The 21,142-nt window shown below is 40.7% G+C and overlaps 1 protein-coding gene across 5 annotated transcripts in view; it reads left to right on the top strand.

The window, feature by feature from the left end:
* Nucleotides 1-21,142, top strand: part of JPH1 (junctophilin 1) — an 81,718-nt gene that overhangs the window by 44,675 nt on the left and 15,901 nt on the right. For all 5 annotated transcript variants that reach the window (XM_081816156.1, XM_081816155.1, XM_081816153.1 and 2 more), the window contains exon 3: nucleotides 12,721-12,839. In XM_081816156.1, coding sequence (XP_081672282.1) covers nucleotides 12,721-12,839 — 119 coding nt within the window. The remainder of the gene's footprint in view (nucleotides 1-12,720; nucleotides 12,840-21,142) is intronic.

Raw genomic sequence — 21,142 nt, 5'->3', positions numbered from 1 at the left:
CCTAAATTTTCCCCCATTCTTGGGATGTGCGGTATTCCTTCTATGCCTGGAATTCTTCTTGAGATTCTTTGGACTTGATCTGAGTCTCGGATTGGTGAGCAGTAGTTCCATTTGGGTTAAGGCATCTGTCTCCTCAGGAATGGAGTTCCGGAAGGCAGCACGTGCATTCCCCATTGACTGCAGCAGGGGTCCATCCATCCTCCTGACAGGCATGGCATCCCAGGCCCCAGAGTCAATTAATTCCGAGAAGAAAAATAAAGGTTAAAAGTTCATCAAAATGTGTCTAGAGTAGGCATAGGCAGACAACAGGCTGGTGGTCGAGAATATTCCAAGCATTATAAGTACCACAAGGATGTAGGATTGAAGCAGATCACTGATAGTCTATCAGGGCCAGAAGGAAAAGATTCCTGTTATTTGAACTAGAATATAACGTGATTTTTTTTACTTTATTTGAATCCTGCCTTGTGTTTCTACTACCATCTCTAATGAAGTATGCATTTTTATCTTGATATACATATATTCATTTTCAAAACTGCCTCTGCCCGCCCCCCAGATTGTACTGTTACTTATATTGAAAGTCCAACACAGAAAACGAGTTACCCTGCTTTATGTATCTGTTTCTGTCTCCATTTTTCTGGGTCCTTGGGTAAGCCATTATTTTATCTATCGAATACTGGAATGAAAAATTGCTGTTCTCAGTTTAGCACAGCAAGTGCTGAATACAGGTAAAGTTACAACAGAAATTTTTTGAGATTCTCATGAGGATGAAGAAGAAAACTTTTTAAGAATTCCGGAAGAACTGGATGATCTTCTGATATACCTCCTTTTAAAGTCGGAGGCGTTAATTACTAATTTGGTGATTTGGGGAAAGGCAACTATGAGTTGGATGACTCTGTAGTATTTTTAACACCACCTAAAAATGTTCCTGCTAAAGAATACCCTTGATGAAAACCAAATCTTTCCTATAGTCTATAGTGAGATGTTTTCTGAGCTGTGTTATTTTCACTTGAAAGTCAGCCAAAACGGATTTTAAAAATATATATTTAAAGAAGAAAGCTCAAAATTCGCATTTTTCAACGGGAGACATAAATCTATTAAGTTTAAAGAATCAGATAGAGAAATAAGGAGGGCAACAGACTCAAAGAGAAAGCATGAATATAAAAATTATGGGTATGAATGAAAATAGCAGAAAGAAAAGTTTATAACTAGAAGATGAAATAATTAAAAACAGAATGTTTGCTAAAGCAAAATAAAAAAGATAGTAATACAGAAACCTTTTTACAATATAGTCACCCACTTTGCCCTAAAGATTAGGAGAGTTGGTGGGTTCTGCCTGACCCCTTCCAGTTCTCAGAGGCCCTTCTAGTGAAGAGTTGTGTTTTCTCATCTGTCTAGTAAAGTAGAACTCTCAAGAGTCACTTCCTCAAAACCAGAAGGTTAACATAAATCAGAGCAAATCCTTTGTGCTTTTTATATCATTGTCCCCAGTATCTATTGGAGCAAGAGGCTGAAGATTTAAAGTAAAAACAGTCAAGACTCTTAGTTGAACTATCGAATGATTCCTTGTCATGAACCAGGCATGAAATAAATGGACTAACTGAATTACAAATCCTACAAGAAAACATGAAGTGACTAAAACCCGTTTGCTGAGAGTACAACTACAGTTGACCCTTGAACAACACAGTGGACCATTGAACTTATACACAGATTTTTTTTTTTTTTTTACAAATACAGTAAATATATTTTATGGTTTTCTTATTAACATTTTCTTTTCTCTAGCTTTATTGTAAGAATATAATGCACATAATATTACAAAAATATGTGTTAATTGACTGTTTATGTTATCAGCAAGGCTTCTGGTCAGCAGTGGGCAGTTAGTAGTTAAGTTTGGGGGGAGTCAAGTTATACGCAGATTTTTGACCATGCAGGGAGTTGGCACCCCTCAACCCTGCGTTGTTCAAGGGTCCACTGTTTATCCCTACTATTTCAGCATTCCTCACAAAGCAGGCCTCTCATAAACTCTACAGCTTCAAAACATGCACATTTAACATGACAGAGCTCAAGATGCAGAATGGTTTTGCATGGCCAGTCCCAAGCTAGTTCTTGCTCATACAGTTCTGCATCAAATGTTCAACAGAGGAATAGATCCCTTATTGTTCACTTTCTAAACATATCTAAATAGAACAAAGTGAAATGGAAACTGGTAGATTTGGGATATTTAGGGAACCATTTTAGGTCATAGGAGATAGAAAATGGATATTTTATTACCTAAGAAAATGTTTTTCAACTATGCATTCAAGGAAGAGTTCTAAAGCATTTGTGATTTTTATGAGTGAATGATGTTTGCTTAATTTTTTTAATGTACAGATTTTATCGAATGGAATAGTTTGAGCACCAGGGTGTATATGTAATGGGCGGTGGCAGCAGTAAGTGGAGACTAGGTCCACCTGTGAGCCAGTCACTTCGTCAGTCTGTCACTCGGCCAAATACCACCGACTTCTGTCATGTGTTTTGACCATTAGGTCATCTTCAGTTGCTCTAATTCTTAGTCATACTTCAGTTTGTACCCATAATGGACCCCTGGTAAAGGATAAGGACCATAACAACACTGATAGAGAAATAGAAACAGCGCTGACATGCCAATTCTTGTCATTACCCAGGTCTTCGCTGTTCCAAGGGTTACAAAGTTCTTACCAGGCACGTCCAGATGTTTCTGTTACCGTGCTAAATAGAAAATATACTCATGATTGTATCTAGTTTCGTTTTATGGAACATGCCTCCATTTTAAAATAATTTGCCCCACCTTTTGTTACCAAGAGCTTGTAATTTGATTTAAAGACAGACTCTTTAGTAGTACACCAGATTTAGTCAGAATAAGGCAGTTTCTACAAATTTGCTGTAGGAAAGACAGATGCCTTATTTCAATCAGTTAAAAAAGCACCTACAAGTATAATGATAGTCTGCATTGATAGGACTTAACAGTTACTAAATCACCTTTACATTTTTCACTTGATCCTAACTTAACCCTTGCTGTTTCCTCTGGTCCAAAGTCCACCGTTGCTGTGTGCCCTCTCTCTCTACCCAGGGTTCCATCCCCATCTTCGTTCACGTCTCTACCCTGCATCAAGGCTGCCTTCTTCTAAAGATTTTTTTTTATTTATTTATTTGAGAGAGAGAGAATGAGAGACAGCATGAGAGGGAGGAGGGTCAGAGGGAGAAGCAGACTCCCTGCCGAGCAGGGAGCCCGATGCGGGACTCGATCCCGGGACTCCAGGATCATGACCTGAGCCGAAGGCAGTCGCTTAACCAACTGAGCCACCCAGGCACCCCCAAGGCTGCCTTCTTCTGTCTGTTCTTCTCCCAGAAGAGAGAACCCTGAGAGGAAGATGTAGCATCATGGTGACCTGATGTCAGGTCCTCCTGGTCCTATTCAGCAACTCCAATAGTCCTTGTCTCCATTCTGATTCCAAATCTTCACCTTTGTAAAACCACCCCCCCCGATTCCTCCCACCAGCCCTAAATTTTAGCAGAAGACTAATAATGGCCATTTATTGACTATATACCCTCTCTAAGTTAGTACTAAGTACTTCACATCAATCAGTTTTGATCCAGAACAACTCTACAAGGTAATGTCCTCCCTATTTTATAGGTAAGGAAATTGAGGCTCAAGGAACACAGTCAGTATATGATAAACTGGAGTTTGAACCCAGGCCTGTCTGGTCCCAAAGCCTACAGCACTCTCGGTCTCTTTCAAGCTTTCAAAGGATCTTTCAAGTAACCTTAAAATATTGGATGAGCCCATCACTGTTCTTATGTTTTTTCCTGTTTCCTTTCTTTTGCCTCATCTAGGACCTGTCTCTAACAACTGTCACCTTCTCAAGGCTTCTTCATTTTCCCCTGTTGTCTGAGTATCTTTCTTCCCACCTCACGATAAGATCAGCTCTCATTTTCTTAAGATAAGAGTAAAACGTCTTTTCCCTTGGCCCAGCTAATCCTTCTGGTTACTGTCCACATTTCCTCCTTCCTTTCTGGGACAAAAGTCTCCAGCGTGTGGCCCACACCTGCTTCCTCTACTTCCTCTGCCCATTTCCTTACCAGCCCCCCTTGTCTGGCTTCTGCAGTGGGCTGCTTGTTAGTACTGCCCTCTCAAAGGTTCTTACCAAATCCAGCAGCCTCTCCTCTGCCCTCACCTTTCTCCAGCACAGGGCAGGAGTGACCACTCATCCATTCCTCAGATTCCAACTGCGCTTGTTTCAGGGACTACCACATAAATCAGCCAGTCAGTGCCTCTGCCCCAGAGAAGAGATACATTCCCATCTGGCCCCACTTAACTCCTAAGAGGAGCACAGGATTTATCCAAGAACAAGAACTTGGAACCCTTATTTCTTTCTCCAAGTCCCTAGGACAATTTTGTCTCCATCCTCAGCACTTTGCTTTTTGTTTCTCACTTACCTGATGGGTTCGTCCATCTTTCATGAACTCATCTTCTGTGCATCACGATGCCCACCTTCCTGTTTGTAACCTTGACCTTTACTTTGCATCTCAGCCCTGTATTTCCAACTAGAAATGCCTGTATCTTGGAACCCATATTTCTTTCTCCAAGTCCCTAGGACAATTTTGTCTCCATCCTCAGCTCTTTGCTTTTTGTTTCTCACTTACCTGTTGGGTTCGTCCATCTTTCATGAACTCATCTTCTGTGCATCACGATGCCCACCTTCCTGTTTGTAACCTTGACCTTTACTTTGCATCACAGCCCTGTATTTCCAACTAGAAATGTCTGTGTCATGTAAAATCCTCTCATCTAAAACTGAACTTGTCATCACCTTCCAACTGTCTCCCCTTACCACCTGCACAGTTTCTATCTGTAGTAAGCTATTCATCTGGATACCAAGTTAGATTTCTTGGGGTTATCTTGTATGTTTCTCTTCTTACCCATCTATCCATTCTACAAGTATCCGTTGAAACGTCCTCTGTTCCAGGGGTTTTGTTAAGAGCTGGCAAAACAGATATGGAGGCTGCCCTCGTGTTTCAAAGTTCTGATAGTCCCTCCCGTAAAACATTGTGGGTTAGTCCTTCCAGCTCTTACCCTCGTTAGATACATAGCATGCCCTGGCTTGGACTAGCACAGCAGCTTCTCATCTGAGAATCTAACCTTTGGTCTTTTCTCCTCACTTCCTCAGGACACATAGGATGCTCCATTAAATACTTGTACATCAGGTGATATCAGGTACAAGGTATTTTTTTTATTTTTAATTGTAAAATATACGTAACACGAAATCGACCATCCTAACCATTTTTAAGTGTGCAGTTCAGTAGTGTTTAGTACATTCACTTTGTCATGCAACCAATTTTTTTATTTTTATTTTGCACAACTAAAACCTATACCTGTTAAATGACAACTCCTCGTGCCCCTTGCTTTAGCCCTGGCAACCACCCTTCTACTTTCTGTCTCTATGAACTTGACTTCTCAAGGGACCTCATATGAATGAAATCATTGGGTGTTTGTCCTTTTGTGACTGGCCCTCTTCACTTAACACAATGCCCTCAAGTTCCACCCATGTTTTATAGCATGTGTCAGAATTTCCTTTTTTTTTTAAGGTTGAATAATATTCTGTGTGTATGCCACATTTTTGCTTATCCATTCATTCATTCATTGAGGGACACTTGGGTTTCTACCATTTGGCCATTGTGAATAATGCTGCCATGAACATGAGTGTACAGATACGTATTTGAGACCCTGCTTTCATTTCTTCTGGCTATATACCCACAAGTGGAATTGGTGGATCATATGGTAATTCTATTTTTAATTTTTTTGAGGAACCCCCGTACTGTTTTCCACAGCAGCTGCGCCATTTTACACTCCCTCCATCCAGGCACAAGGTTTCAAATTTCTTCACATCCTCACCAACACTTGTTGTTTCCTTTTTTTTTTTTTGATAGTAGCCATCCTAATGAGTGTGAGGTAGTATCTCATTGTGATTTTCATGTGCATTTCAGTTATGATTAGTGATGTTGAGCATCTTGTGTGCTTATTGGCTGTATGTAGATCTTCCTTGCAGAAATGTCTATTGAAGTCCTTTGCCCTTTTTTTTAATTGGGTTTGTTTGTTTATTTATTTATTTACTTATTTATTGGTCATTGAGTTGTAGGAGTGCTTACATATTCTGGATACTGACCCATTATTAGATAAATGATCAGCAAATATATCTCCCATTCAGTGAGTTGCAGGTGATTATATTTTAAAGAGAAGTTTTAGTCTTATTTAGTGGTAATGTTTTTGAACTTTAGAATGACCCTCATTAAAAAGGACTTTTTCTAAAAATGATTTCAAGAGTAAAACATGCCTTAAATGTTTTTTTACATCAGATTTTTTTCAATGCATAAATTACATGAGAAGGCAAATTTTAGATAAATTTTATAGAACTCAGAACAAAGAAGAAGATAGCCAGTTATTTGGCCTCTTCCAACTGAGGATTACAAATGTGCTTTTGAGCTGGCTATCCAGAGAATATAGTCTTTAAGCTTATTAAATTTGATAAATGTTATGGAATAAAATCTGTAAAGTACCTAAGAATGAGGATTTATGTTTCAAGCTTGAAAATGGATATAGAAAAAAATGCTGTGAAGGAAGTTGAATAATAAATAGGTTCTGCTGTCCCTAGGTTATGACCTGCGTTCCTGAGCTTTAACACACTGTGAGGGACTAGACTTCAAAAAACTTAGTATAACAAGAGCTTATTGATCTGGTGATTTTTTTTTTTTCAGTATCCTGCCAGTTTCCAAAAAGGATTTGCAGGGCATTGTGATTCACTCACATAATAGCATTCCTGACATTGGAGAATGTTAAAGCCATGTTGTTACAGAAGATAACCATGCACATAGATTGAGGCTAATTTTACTCCAAGATTCCTAGTAGCCTTAACAAAAAGGGAAATAATAGATTATGTAGTTCTCCTTTTATGATCCACGGAGGCACACAAATTTACCAGCAGAGGCCATTTTTTTTCGGGCACTAAACTTTAAGAGGAATGTGTCACCAAGATCTTTTATAAACATAGCAGTGTCACACATAAGGGATGGCATTTTACAAAAGATATGTAAACATTCTTCGTATGAATCTTGGTTCTTCCTCTCTCCCTTTGATAAAAAGCCGAGGGTATGATATGATTCTACAGAGGGATTTGTATGATAGCTAACGTAATGTGGTTTGACTTTTGATCTCATAGACAAGAATCATCTGTGGCCTAGACTGGCCTCAGCCTAGTCACTGGCTCGTAATGCTTTCAAAGCCAGTATATTTTCACACCTCCATGAAAGTTTGGGCCCTTGAAAGATCAAATACCAAACTTCAATGGGGATATAATGCCCCTTAGTTTATATTTTATATCTAAATAATTTGATACCACTTTCAGAAAAGGAAGAGATTAACTCCTGCCCAGTGAAAAGGATAACTCTTTGTTAGTGATGTAACTTGTTTTTAACCAGGACCTAAGAATTCCGTCCTGAAGTTACTGTGCCAGGTCCTGTCTTTTAAAAAACAAGAAAGCAACTGAGGGAGAAAATGAACACTCAAGAACTAGTAAAATGGTAAGGACTGGACTCATAACAAGTAGTCTTCCCAAACCAAATTTACGGAAAATAGAGATTTAGCAGAATTGTGTAACATGTAATCATTTTCCAGATTAAAATCTTCATCAGCTATGTCAGTCAGCAGATGTATAGAAGATTGGAAGTTAGAAGTCAAGACCGGCATCTAAGGGGCCCGCTTGTACCTTATCAGGAGGAGCACATGCTGAGCCTCGCCGGGCCGGGCTTATCAGAGAGCCAAATCAAGATAGAAAGACAGTTTCTTCTGAGTGCAGGAACTCAGAAATCATGTCTCTGTTTTTTAGCCGAGATCTGTGCAGCCACCACTCTCTTGTTCCTGTCAAGAGTATTTCTTGCTTCACAGACTGATGTCTTCTTAAAAAGGGCCACAACTGTATGCACAAGATAATTGGCTTTCCCAAATCTGGGTCTCTCATAAATGAGTAAGGTCACACTCCAAAAGGAAGGCTAACAGGTCATATTTATTTGCATTTTCTTATTTCGGAAGGCTAACAGGTCATACTTTTTTGCATTTTCTTATCATGATGTCTTAACCCAGGAAAGAATGTTAGCTATCGTCAGGCATTTTCAGGAGAACCAGAAAGGAAACAGAATGGTCAGCAGTGACAATAGACGCGGGGAGGTCAGTTCTGCCTTTGCAGGAACCCTGGTGAGAGATGGTGGCAATGTGACCAGGGCAGGCACAGCAACGATAACAAGAACTGGCTGGATTAAGGATGTTTTGGAGGTAATGCCAACTGGATTTGCTCACTGTGGATGTGGCGTGTGACAGAAAGGGGGGCATCAAGGATGACTCAAACGGTTTAGGCCTGAGGAACTGGAAGATGGGGTTGCCATCACCTGAGATTTGGATTCTTATGCACAATTGAGATTTGGATTCTTATGCACAATTGAGCTCATTTTTAAATTTTCCTGATAATCTTCTTTAAATATTTGGACATCAAAGCAAATCAGGTGTACAGCCCCCAAACCAAATACATCATCAGCTCTGCTGTCAGATTTTAAATATCAGTAAACTGACTTTGATTTAATATAACAAATTTAAAAAGACATCAAAATCCACCTTTTTTTAAAGCAGTTTGTTGTTGGGAAGAAAACATACAAAAAAGCAGAAATAGCAAAATTTGTGAATATTGTATACAGTTTTACCTTTAGCAGATTTGTTGTGCATTCTAAATTAAAATCGTCATCAGCTATGTCAGTGTATAGATGAGTAAAAGATTGAAGTTAGGGGCACCCTGCGTGGCTCAATCGGTTGAGCATCCAACTCTTGTCTTCTGCTCAGGTCACGATCTCAAGGTCGTGAGACTGAGCCCTGCATCGGGCTCCACGCTCAGTGGGGAGTCTACTTCTCCCTCTCTCTCTGCTCCCCACCCCCCTCGCTCGCTCACTCACTCTCTCTCAAATAAATAAAATCTTTAAAAAAAAAGATTGAAATTAGAAGTTGGGACAGACAGCTAAGGGGCCAGCTTGTTACCTTAGCAGGAGTCTATGCCAGGCATATTCAATATATTGTTGATAGACTTTTTTTTTTTTCATGAAAGCATTAATAAGTTTAAGAAAAATCAGGAAAGCCAGACTATTTTGTTCTGAGTAAGATGACTTGAGAGTTCATGAAGAACTATTTCAGTTATTAAAGAATAATTTCAGGTATTCATCATCAAACTACTGATTAGAAAAATCGGTTGAAATTAAGTTGTTATGTGCCAGGAATGCCTTACATCCAGAAATGCCACATTTACTGTTCTGGCTGTTCACAAGTGACCTTCGCAGGACTTATGTCTGGGGGGGACTCACCCAGCTGCTTGTGTGAGCTTAGCCAACTGCTCAGGTCTCCCTGCCTCTTCTCCCACACATAGTAACTCTCTACAAGCTAAAACTTGGGTTTATTTGGGAAAAATATATATATATATGGCCCTAACAGAAAGTCGACAGCTGATGCCTAACTGAAAGAAGTTGCTGTTTACTTACTTTTTACTGCGTTTTATGGCAGAAAGTGTATGTGATAATGGTATTTGGAGATTCGTGAGGGTCTGACCGCTTATGGACATGGGCGGTGTGTTGAATACGTGAGAGAGTTCTTGGGCGTGCATGCTCCTGTTTGTGTGTGCGTGTGCGTGTGTGTGTGTGTTTTCCACGTGACCAGCTGTAGCAGCAGGGTATCCACCCTGCATTGTTGCAGCTGTCCTTTCCAGACTAACTAGCCAGAACCCCCCCGCACCCCCGCACCCCCCAACCCATGAACAAAGGCATGTCTTACCACTTGGCTGAATAAAGGGGTCGTGTGTTGCTCTGGAAGTGAGCTGGGGATTTGAACACATGAATTCACTAGCATGAGCCAGAGTTAAGCCCAGATTTTTTCCCCCGGGCAAAATCTAGACATATCAGTGGCCTGGCCACACAAAGCTGGTGGTGACAGCAAACTCAGATGGGTTCCTGTTCTCTTCTACTTCCTGTCATTGGGTCTAAGGCTACCAGAAGCTCTCGTGCAGACCTCTTGTTTCAGGGTTTGAATGTGGTTTTGACTCATCTTGCCACCTGTGTAGGATCACTGACACAGGGAGCGGCACTAGATAGAAAGGTTGCGCGCCCCCCCCCGCCCCGGTTTGGTCTTACAGGAAAGAGCAAGTAAAAGAGTAAAGGGGTTACAGCCTTACGGACACTGTTCTTCCAAAATACATTTGCAGAAATATTAAGCTGTATATGTTTATTCTCCAGGTATTGTAAAAAGTGGTGGAGATAAATGGTATCATTTTATGTGAGTATGTAGTGGTGTGTTGTGATTTTATTAGAATAAACTGTTTGTACTTGGTTTTATAAATGTATCACCGAAGGGCTAGCAGATTTTATTATAAGGCAGCATAACTGTATTCTTACGGCTTCATTAATTATGATGCCTAGACATAATTAGGGTCTATCTAAGAATAGCAGATACAATGGAAAATAATTCTGGGGAAACGAGTTGAGATTCTGAGAAACTGTGCAAGAACATAACAGAGGGCATCCATTGATTCTCAGGCACAACACAGGGACTGAAGTGTCACCCATCATCAGCCATGGCTCCCACGAGGGGGTTATGACAGCCCATTGTTCAGGACTATGCTCTTACCTTCTTGATTTTGTTTCCATTTCATGATAACCTTGTAATCTGAAGTATCTTCTGTGATTCAGAAATATCAATTTTGATGATTGAAAGTCGATCCATTCATTTTTAATTATCGGGCTTTATTTTTTAGAGTAGTTTTAAATTTATAGAAAAATTGAGCAGAAAGTAGAGGGTTTGTTCCCATATATACCTCCTCTCTCCACACCCACACAGTTTCCCCTATTATGAACACTCTGCACTGGTGGGTACTTCTGGTACAATTGATGAGCCAGGATTGCTACATTAATGTTAACTGAAGGCCGTAGTTGACATTAGGGCTCACTCTGTGTGTGGTCCTGTCTCGTGGGTTTTGACACATGCATAATGGCATGGAGCCCCCATTACAGTGTCATACAGAGTAGTTTCGCTGCTCTAAGTTTCTCCTGTGCTCCCCTATTCATCCCTCCCCCACTTTTACCCTGAACCCTTGGCAACCACCGATCTTTTTACTGGGTCTATAGTTTTGTCAATCCGTTCACTTTTAAGGAACTCCCCAGCTGTTCCTAAGGATGCATCATTCATTCCTTTATTCATAAAACGAGCCCTCAATAAATACCGGGTGCCAGGTAGTTCATACACATTGGGAATACAGCAGAGGACCAGAGATGTAAAATCCCAATCTTCATGAAGCTTACATTCTAGTACATCCAGCCTCCAGTGTTGGTTAGGTCCTAAGGAGGAGTGAAGGGTCCCATGAAGACACAGAGAGAGAGGAGGTAGTTACAGAATTTGGGAACAGGACCTACTGACCCCCGTCTCAGGTCAGACCCCATCTTCCCTTCTTCCTTCCTGCAGCTAGTCCCAGGAATTTGGTCTGCCGGCCTCCTCCAGCTGCCACCTGCATTTTCTCTCCTAAGAACTGCTGGGGCTCAACGTTGTTTCCCAACTTTTCCTCTCCTGCTGTTTCTGAAATAAGTGCAAGCGCCTCTTCCAGACTTTTCATCAAGCTTTTACTACTAGTTATCTATAGCCGTGCCTGATGCTAGTGAAATAGAAGAGAAAGTTAACAAAATCGTAAGAAATAGATGCCCATGATTATCATCTAAATACTAACTGGGCAAGGTCTTCTTTGGAAGCGGATGCCCTAGAGTTCTCTGTCTTACCCTCTAAATCCTTTCTTCTTGGGCAGGGGGACATCAGTTTTCCTGTCTTGCCATAAGAAGCCCCATTCTCTACCCAGCTGCCTTCTCCCTCACCCTAGTTCTTTGGAAAGGGAAGAGGTTTCGTGAGTGAGGATGGGCCAAGGGGCAGGTGGAAGATTGAAAGACATCTGTTTCCTCCTCCCCAACTCTGTCTCCTTGTTTCACACAAAAAACATACTTAAATGGACTCCTCAGAACCTTCTGAGCACATTCCTAAGTGCAGACCCCGCGCTCTGCTTCTGCAGGCTGGTGAGCCCATTGTGTGCATCTCTTCCCAACCACGCATTCAGTGAGATCACTCTGGTCACTTGAATCGGTCATAGAGGGCGTGTTTAACCATGGAAATCAAGGCTACAAATAAGAGTTTTACCACGTTTTTTCCAGAGTTACTTTCTTCAGCATGCTACTGGGCAGACCCTTCTTAATCAAATTCTTATATAGATTCTGCCACAGGAATTAAATTAATGAACACTATATTCATAAGCTCTAACTCTACTCTCCATGGTTTGCAGGGCAAGCTGCCAACCAAAGTCAGCAGGAGATTTGATCCAGGAAGTTTTGAAAACCAGGCTTTGCATCAGGCCGCACAAAACTTGCTCACCCTTTCATTTAGCTTGAAAGAAGGACTGAGGCAATATACAGGTGGTTCCATCCATGTTTTCGTGGATAGCTCACGACACTCTGACCTTAAAACTTGCAGTGGGAAGCGCGGGGCCATGAGCGCAGTGAGCATTTCTCTCCCCGCCCCGCCGCAGACAGCGTGCTTGTCCGTGGGTAATTAACAAGGTGCCGCCCTTGCTGACTCGCCCTTTGTGCCCCGTGTAGGACTGCACACGCAAGAGCGAAAGCTGATGCTGCCGACCAGGCTGCCCAGGCGGCCCGCCAGGAGTGTGACATCGCAAGAGCTGTGGCCAGGGAGCTGTCGCCTGACTTCTACCAACCAGGTGAGACTGTTGTCCAGGGATGGGAGAGGTAGGGGTATTGCCTCTGGTCCCCGTTTTTTTCCCTTTTCCTTTTCCTTAAAGGTCTGTGCTTCATGGATACCAGCAATACTACAAAACAAGTAGGTACAAAAAGTCCTAAGTATTTGAAGTCTGAGTGTTAGTGCTGCAGATATGGCTTATTCCCCAGTGTCTCTCCCTTCCGGCCTCCTGACTCCCAGCAACAAACTTTGAGCTGATAGCAGTAAAGGAGACGGGAGTCCAAAAGAAGTATCTGATTCTAAGAAATGGTGTTAGCACATTAGTGACTGTTGCACATGTTGTAACAAACACTCCAAATTCAGAGGCACATATAACCATACCATTAGCAGTAGTAAGAGATGAACCAGTAACTACTATGACTATGTTTTTTAATCGATCTGAACTACCTGTGGTTAGGTAAGGAAGTATACCACTTAAAGATTAATCTGCATATATTAACAGGAAAACCCAAGTCATGGTAGAAGAAATTAAAATAACAACCTCAAAAAAAAAAGATCAATCCAGATCATCTGCTTCTCAAACGTTATAAAATAGCAATACACAAATATTTGCAGTAGGTTTAAATATTTAACTGACTTCTGTTAAAGTGGTTTCTTAGTAGATGGTTTCCATCCCTTTCTATAATAGTCTAGCCACTTTTTTATTTATGTTTCTTCATTGTTTTAGAAACAACATCTTCCCAGTGATTGAGGAATCAACAAATTTCTAGATGAAGAGATCAAAATAAATGCTCTATAAAATTCTAAATATCAAACTTTATATTTTCTCGGTAAAGAATGTTTCCACATTGGTTTCTGTTAACTCAAGCTGGAAAACTAGCACCCTGTACAACATATGTGTTCAATTGTGTTTGGTTCCAATAAGGTAATATAATCCTGGAACCCACTAAGTGAACAAGGCAGGTCAAAGTGAACAGAATAGCAAGATCAATACAAAAGCTAGAAACTTGGCTGTAATAAAGGATGGAGGAATTAGAAGGAAAGGAGGACATGGTGTGTTTTTCTTTTTTTTCCCCCTACAAAGAATGAAGGCAGTAAAAGACCGGGTTAAGAAGACTGTTTTTTAGGAGAGAGACTAGAAAGGGACCTAGTCTGGTTGCTGAGTGATAGAGCTTTCAGAGTGACTTCTGTAATAATTCAGCTCCAGGGAGACAACCATGATAATGGGTGTTTTCTTTCATGTGCCTCCTTTCTAAACCTCTGGATGAGATTTCAGTCATTTAACGTATACCTGTGAAATGAATGCCCACTTCCTGGTGTCTGAGTGCATTGGTCACTACCTGTTGGTGTGAGCGCTGCAGATAGAGTTCAGCCACCTACGAGGGATTGTCCTGTTCCCACCCCAGTGGCACTACCATGGGGCAGCGGCTGGACAGGAGATAGTGCTGCTTCATGAAGTAGCCCTAGGCTTGAGCTGCTCTGAAAGCAAACAAACTTAGTATTGTTGTCTGCAGATGGTAATTTCTAGGTTCTGTTGTTAATTCTTCAGGGGAATGGGGTCCCTATAGATTTCTATTAGATGTAACCAAGAGCTAAATGATACTGAAGGTCATCTCAGTTTCCCAGACTAAATGGTTTTAAAAGCCTTTTATGGCATTAAAGCATTTAAGGGAAGAAAATATTGTGGGAAAATGTAATTCCACCCTCTTAGCTAACATACCAGCTTCATACAAGCAAGTTGTCCATCAGTATTGAATACATCACAGTAGCACAAGATGACAACGGGTCTATTTACGACAGGGCTAAGGGGAAGGCTGCAATCCCCTTTGACCGATAGCCAACTCTTCCTTCAACAACTGGATAGAAAGCCTTTTCTGTACTAAGTATTATTGATCTTCTCAAGGGAGCATAACTCAAGCTTTCCACTCTGCATTTATAGGGTGATCAAATCAGATAGACATTTCTAAAAGGGCTTTCAAGTACTTTTTTTAAAGTCAGGCTGCTCATTTAATTTACATATCTTAGATATAAATATTTCCATTGTTTGAAAGGCATGTGTCGCACATAGAAGTTGTTGGCCCTAGGATAAAGGAGGTCTGTTGTACCTTACATGTTGAACACTTTTCCCAGAGCTGGCCATATTTTCAGATATTTGCCATCTTAATTAAATCTAATGCTTTTAGTTCAAAACTGCATTATTCTACAGTTCAGTTAAAAACTAAGGGAAAAAAATAAGCACAAGGGAAGGCTTTGTCACCCAAAGGGTTAAGTTCTAACAAATAATAAAAAGCATACAAATGGAGGGATGTGACTGTATATGTAGATAATTACACGTCTGTACACAAGCCGTCATTGTCGTGTGTATGGGTGACACAGCAAGTCACCCCCCAAGAACTTAGAAATGACATTTCCCTCTGAGAGTTACATTTTCGAATGAGCCTGTGATATTGCATAAAGATCTATAAAGTGGTAAGTGATAGCACAGCTGTATTACAGCAAGATTTCCTTGCAAGCAGATTAAGTGTATTAAAACTATCTAAATAATTGGTCACCCAAAGTAGTATAGGGGAAAAAAAAAACACAGAGGCAAAAATTGGCAGCACCCATCCAAACACTGTCCAGGGGAGAGGGAGGCCGTGGCCAAACCCTGGGAGTATTGCAGTTGAATAGGCAAGGACGTTTGTGTTATGGGGAAGGAGGCAGGGAACCGTAGCCAACCGTGTATGGCTTTATTGGCAAGATCATTCCACTGAGGAAATGGATGCATCAGGCTAGCTGAGCCTGATGCCTTTAGCTATTTGATTCATCTCCTGCTGCTTGGCCGAATCCCGCGTTCACCGTAACCTTCTAATTTTGGTTGAGCTCCTCGTGGAGGCCTCCCGACAGGAACAGCATGCATTGGTGCTGTGGGTACGAGTCCCTGGCCTTTGTGATGTTTACATTGCCCATGGTGAACTAATGAATTGACCTTCTGGTGTTTGACATCAGTCTTGTGAGCTCTGGTGATGTGAGTCTGCCCCCAAGGGATGGCTCTACTTCAAAGTGCTGATGAAATCAGGTTTCTAAGCCAGGAAAGCTGAGATGAGATTTCGGATGATCGCTAAGGAAGCAGAGGGGAGGATGCTTGGGAAATGGTATGGTTCTTTGTCCCACTCTTTCAGTTTCCTTCCCATCAAGACACTTATTTTGTTTTTAACTTCAAGTGATATTAAGTAGGGTGCAAAACTTTTGTATTTATCAACAGTGGGAGTGCCTGAGCCAAAAAAAAATAAAGACTGAAAAGCACTGTCCCAGAATGTGGTAAATGTGTTTACTTTGAGCCTTCTTAGGAGATAGCCAGCTCACTTCCCTAGGAAATATCCTCAGCAAGTTTTGTCTTCCTGTGTTTAAGCATGTGTATTAGTCAGCTCGGCTGCTATAACAAAGTAAAATGCTACAGACTGGGTGGCTTAAGAAACAGAAATTTACTTCTCACAGTTCTGGAGGCTGGAAGGCTGAGATCAGAGTGCCAGTATGGTTGAGTTCTGGTAGAGAGCCATCTTCCTGGCTTGGAGATGGCCTCCTCCCTATGTCCTCACGTGGCCTTTCCTGGGTGCACATGTTTGGATAGAGAACAAGAACTCTGCTGTCTCTTCCTCTTTCTATAAGGGCATGAATGCTGTCATGAGGGTCTCACCTTCATAACCTGGTCTAAACCTACCTACCATGTGATGAGCGCTGGGTGTTATATGCAACTGATAAATGATTGAACACTACATCTGAAACTAAGTATGTACTATATGTTGGCTAATTGAATTTAAATAGAAATAATAAATAAACCTACTTACCTCCCAAAGGCCCCACTTCTAAATATGAACACATTGGGGGTTAGAGCTTCAGTATATGAGTTTGGGGGAGACATAAACAGTCAGTCCATAATAGCATGTATGTGTACACACGTAACACTCTGTACATTATTTAAAGTAAAAGTGAAGTATTTAGGTTATTATGGGCCAGTGTTAACTAAGCTCACATTTCTGGTATGAGTTAGAAGTCTTTAGAAATCAAAGCATATTTTCATTATATAATGGTCTCTGCTTATCATTAATATGTAGTATTTTTGGTTAAGGGAGGTATCCTGGAACAGAGGACTTCTAAACTCACTTTCCAAAACCCAAAATTCAGAATACATTTTTTCCATGGAAAAGGGGAAATGGAATAATCCACTAGTTGACATGAAATTAATAATTCATGAGTTTGCTGGTTACTCCTACCACTTATTTCAGTATTTTCAGCCCCACAAATATGTGTTGAGTGCCCGCCCTGTGCAAGACACCAGAATGGAGGTCCCCCAGCTTGCAGGCAAGAGCCCTCTGGCCATGTTCATAGAAGAGGCAGTATCTTTATAGATGGGACTCTGAAGTCCTGTAGGAAAGGGGCATTCTTTCCACGTAGAATATAAAAGTAATTGTGCTGCTGGTTATATCACCTTTTTAGAATCTTTCAATCTGGTCCTCTTCTCCTGACTGGCAGTCTCCGTAGAAAATATCCAATTTCCTTTTTTTTTTTTTTTAAGATTTTTTATTTATTTATTCATGAGAGACAGAGAGAGAGAGAGAGAGAAGCAGAGGGAGAAACAGGCTCCCAAGGAGCAGGGAGCCCGATGCGGGACTCGATCCCAGGACCCTGGGATCATGACCTGAGCCGAAGGCAGACGCTTAGCCATCTGAGCCACCCAGGCGCCCGAAAATATCCAATTTCTATTTAATGACTTCCAATGTTACTACAAAGCACTTGCCGTGAGCCCTACCCTCGTCGACATTTGTTTTGGGGAATCTTCATGGTGCTCCTTCTGCCCACAGCCAGCCCACCAAGGCTCACCTAGGAGGAACTAGTCGCATCCCCTGCTGTTAACCATCTGCCATATCCGTTCAGAGCTTTCATGCCAACTGTGACAAGGAGCCTCTCAGTGTTGGTGGATGACATGTGCTGAACGTGGCTTCATGTTGTGTGGCATGCAGCGAGCAGGTGACTTGTATCTGACTTCTTCCTAACATGAATCCCCAGGGGGAGCAGTCCCTTAGGATTCAGAGAGACGGTCTGTAAAGATGGATGAAAACGCTTCCTGCAACAACCATCAACATACGTCGTAGTCTTGCTCGCTGGCAATACCCTGACTAGTCTTTGTAGTGAACTGCTGCGTGTCATCTGTTCTGTGTTGCTGCATGGCCCCACTCACACACAGTTGTGTCAGAACAAGTAGCAAGCACATGTGCCTTCCAAGAAGAGAGTCCAGGAAAAAACTTCTGTCCTCAGCGTTACAGGTCTTGTTCAGAAAGCATTCAGGCATACTCCGGAATATCGAACTGTTTATGCTCCCTTAGCTGGCCCGTCCCCACATGGCCACCCCATGTTGGAACCATGCCACCTGGAGTTAGGCCCACCTATTTTTTTTTTGCATGCTTTTAAATGGCTCTATCTGGGTACATTAGAATCACCTGGAGCATTTGTTAAACATCAAGACTTCAAGGCTTCGATTCATACTTAAAGTCTCTGGGAATTGCACCCCAGTGCCTCTGACAGACAGCAGATATGGAGCCCCTGCTTTAGAGTACATTTATTTTCTTATCTAGCCATTTATTAATGCACGGTAAAGCTGACAATTTTTTTTAATATGAAAGTTAGTCTAGAATGTATGTCCACCATTCTAGTAAATTCCTTTTTTTTAAATTGAGGTATGCTTGATATACAACATTTGTCACAGGTATACAATACTGTGATTTGACACTTCTGTGCATTATGCAATGCTCCCCTTAAGTGTATGTTACCTTCTGGAGCTATTACAAAGTTACTACAATATTATTGACTATATTCCCTATGTTGTACTTTTCATCCCCTTCACTTATTTAGTTTTTACCTCTTCAGCGCCCTCACCTATTTTGCCAATCCCCTTTCTCTCTGGCAACCACCAGTTCTCTGTACTTATGAATCTGTTTCTGGACTTTTGTTGTTAATTTGTTTTGTTTTTTAGATTGCACATATAAGTGAAATCATATGGTATTTGTCTTCCCAAAGCTGATGTATTTCACTTAGCGTAATACTGGGTCTATCCATTATTGTCATAAATGGCAAGAACTCATTCTTTTTTATGGTTGAGTAATATTCCAGTGAGTGTGTGCACGTGCACATGCACGCACATGTGTATACCACATATTCTTCATTCATATATAAATGGACACTTACGTTGCTTCCATATCTTGGCTGTTACAAATGCTGCAGTAAGCATAGGGGTGCATGGATCTTTTTGAATTAGTGTTTCTGCTTTCTTGCGGTAAATACGCAGCAGTGGAAATACCGTAATGTTTGGTATTTCTATTTTTAAATTTGGAGGAACCTCCATACTGTTTTCCAACGGCTGAACCAATTTACATTTCCACCAAAATAGTGTACAAGGGTTCCCTTTTCTCCACACCTTCAACATTCATTATTTCTTGTCTTTTTCATACCAGCTAGCTATTCTGACCAGTGGGAGGTGATATCTCCTTGTGGTTTTAATTTGTATTCCCTTGATGGTTAGTGATGCCGAGTATCTTTTCAGGTATCTGTTGGCCATCTCTATATATTCTTTGGAAAAATGTTTGTTCAGGTCCTCTGCCAGTTTTTTAAATCAGATTATTTGGGTTTTTTGGTGTTGAGTTGTATGAGTTCTTTATATATTTGATACTAACCCCTTATCAGACATATCAATTGCAAATACCTTCTCCCATATAGTAGGTTGCCTTTTCATTTTGTTGGTGGTTTCCTCTCTGTGCAAAAGCTTTTTATTTTGGTGTAGTCCCAATAGTTTATTTTTGCTTTTGTTTTCCTTGCCTGAGGAGACATATCTAGAAAAATTTTGCTAAGGCTGATGTCCAAGAGGTTATTGCCTGTTTTAGTAGTTTTACGGTTTCAGGTCTGATGTTTAGGTCTTTAATCCATTTTGAGTTTATTTTCATGTATGATATAAGATAGTGGTCCAGTTTCCCAGCACCACTGATTGAAGGGACTGTCTTTTCCTCATTGCATATTCTTGCCTCCTTCGCCATAGATTGACTATACAAGCATGAGTTTATTTCTGGGCTCTCTATTCCATTCCACTGATCTCTGTGTTTCTTTTTGTGCCAGTCCCATACTGTTTTGCTTATTCTAGCTTTGTAGTATAACCTGAAATCTGGATTGTGATACCTCCAGATTTTTTGTTCTTTTTCAAGATTGCTTTAGCCATTTGAAGTCTTTTGTGATTCCATACAAATTTTAGGACTATTCTGGTTCTGTGAAAAATACTGTTGGTGTTTTGGTAGGGATCTAGAGATTGCTTTGGGTAGTATGCATATTTTAATGCTTCTGATTCTTCCAGTCCATGAGCGTGGAATATCTTTACATTTGTGTCATCCTCGGTGTCCTTCATCAGTGTCTTATAGTCTTCAGAGTACAGGTCTTTCACCTCCTTGGTTTATTCCTAGGTTTATTCCTAATTTTATTATTTTTGATGCAGTTGTAAATGGGATTGTTTCTTAATTTCTCTTTCTGCCACTTCACTATTAGTGTATAGAAACACAACAGATTTCTGTATATTAATTTTGTATTCTGCAACTTTACTGAATTCATTTATTCATTCTAATAGTTTTTTGGTGTAGTCTTTAGGGTTTTCTGTATATATTATATAGCATGATGTTATCTGCAAATACTGACAGTTTACTTTCTTCCTTACAAATTTGGATAAGTCCTAAATTTGTAAGCTGCACTATTATGGTCTCATATTTTCAAAATGAAGCACATGGGCTCTGTGACAGCTTTATTTCTCATAGTTCAGTGACTCTGTATCTTTTCCTCACAGCTTTAAGAATGTATAACTAATCATGTTCACCAGAGTCCATTCCCACCCCCCCAGCTCTTTTCTGTATAGGTTGTAGGTACTTAAGTTAAATATTAGCTTTTAATGTGCCTTTATCTTTAGATTTGCAAAAATAACTTTTGTTCCTACCCCTTAGATTGAAGACATTAAAAGTACCTTGTAATTTCTGTATTCCAATAATGCTGTAAAATTGAATAACAGTGAAGTACAAGTAAAATCAACTCTGATGAAATTTGGGGTAGAAGGGTTGAGAAAAAAAAAATATGTAAGCAACACACTGCATCAAACTGTATCAGATACTATCTCTTATCACAGGAAGGGAGGAGGGATTTTGTGCCATAGATTGATGAGGTTCTTCTCCATGGAAGACCAGTATAAATGACCTTAATGGGTTTTTTAAAGTAGGGGCAAGTCTGTTGATGAAAGAACAGCACTTTCTGGTGCTGCTACTT

The sequence above is a fragment of the Leptonychotes weddellii genome, chromosome 4 (assembly GCF_054177405.1).
Source record: "Leptonychotes weddellii isolate Sample4059 chromosome 4, ASM5417740v2, whole genome shotgun sequence".
NCBI classification, from domain to species: Eukaryota; Metazoa; Chordata; class Mammalia; order Carnivora; family Phocidae; genus Leptonychotes; species Leptonychotes weddellii.
This window is presented reverse-complemented; position numbering and strand designations above follow the sequence as displayed.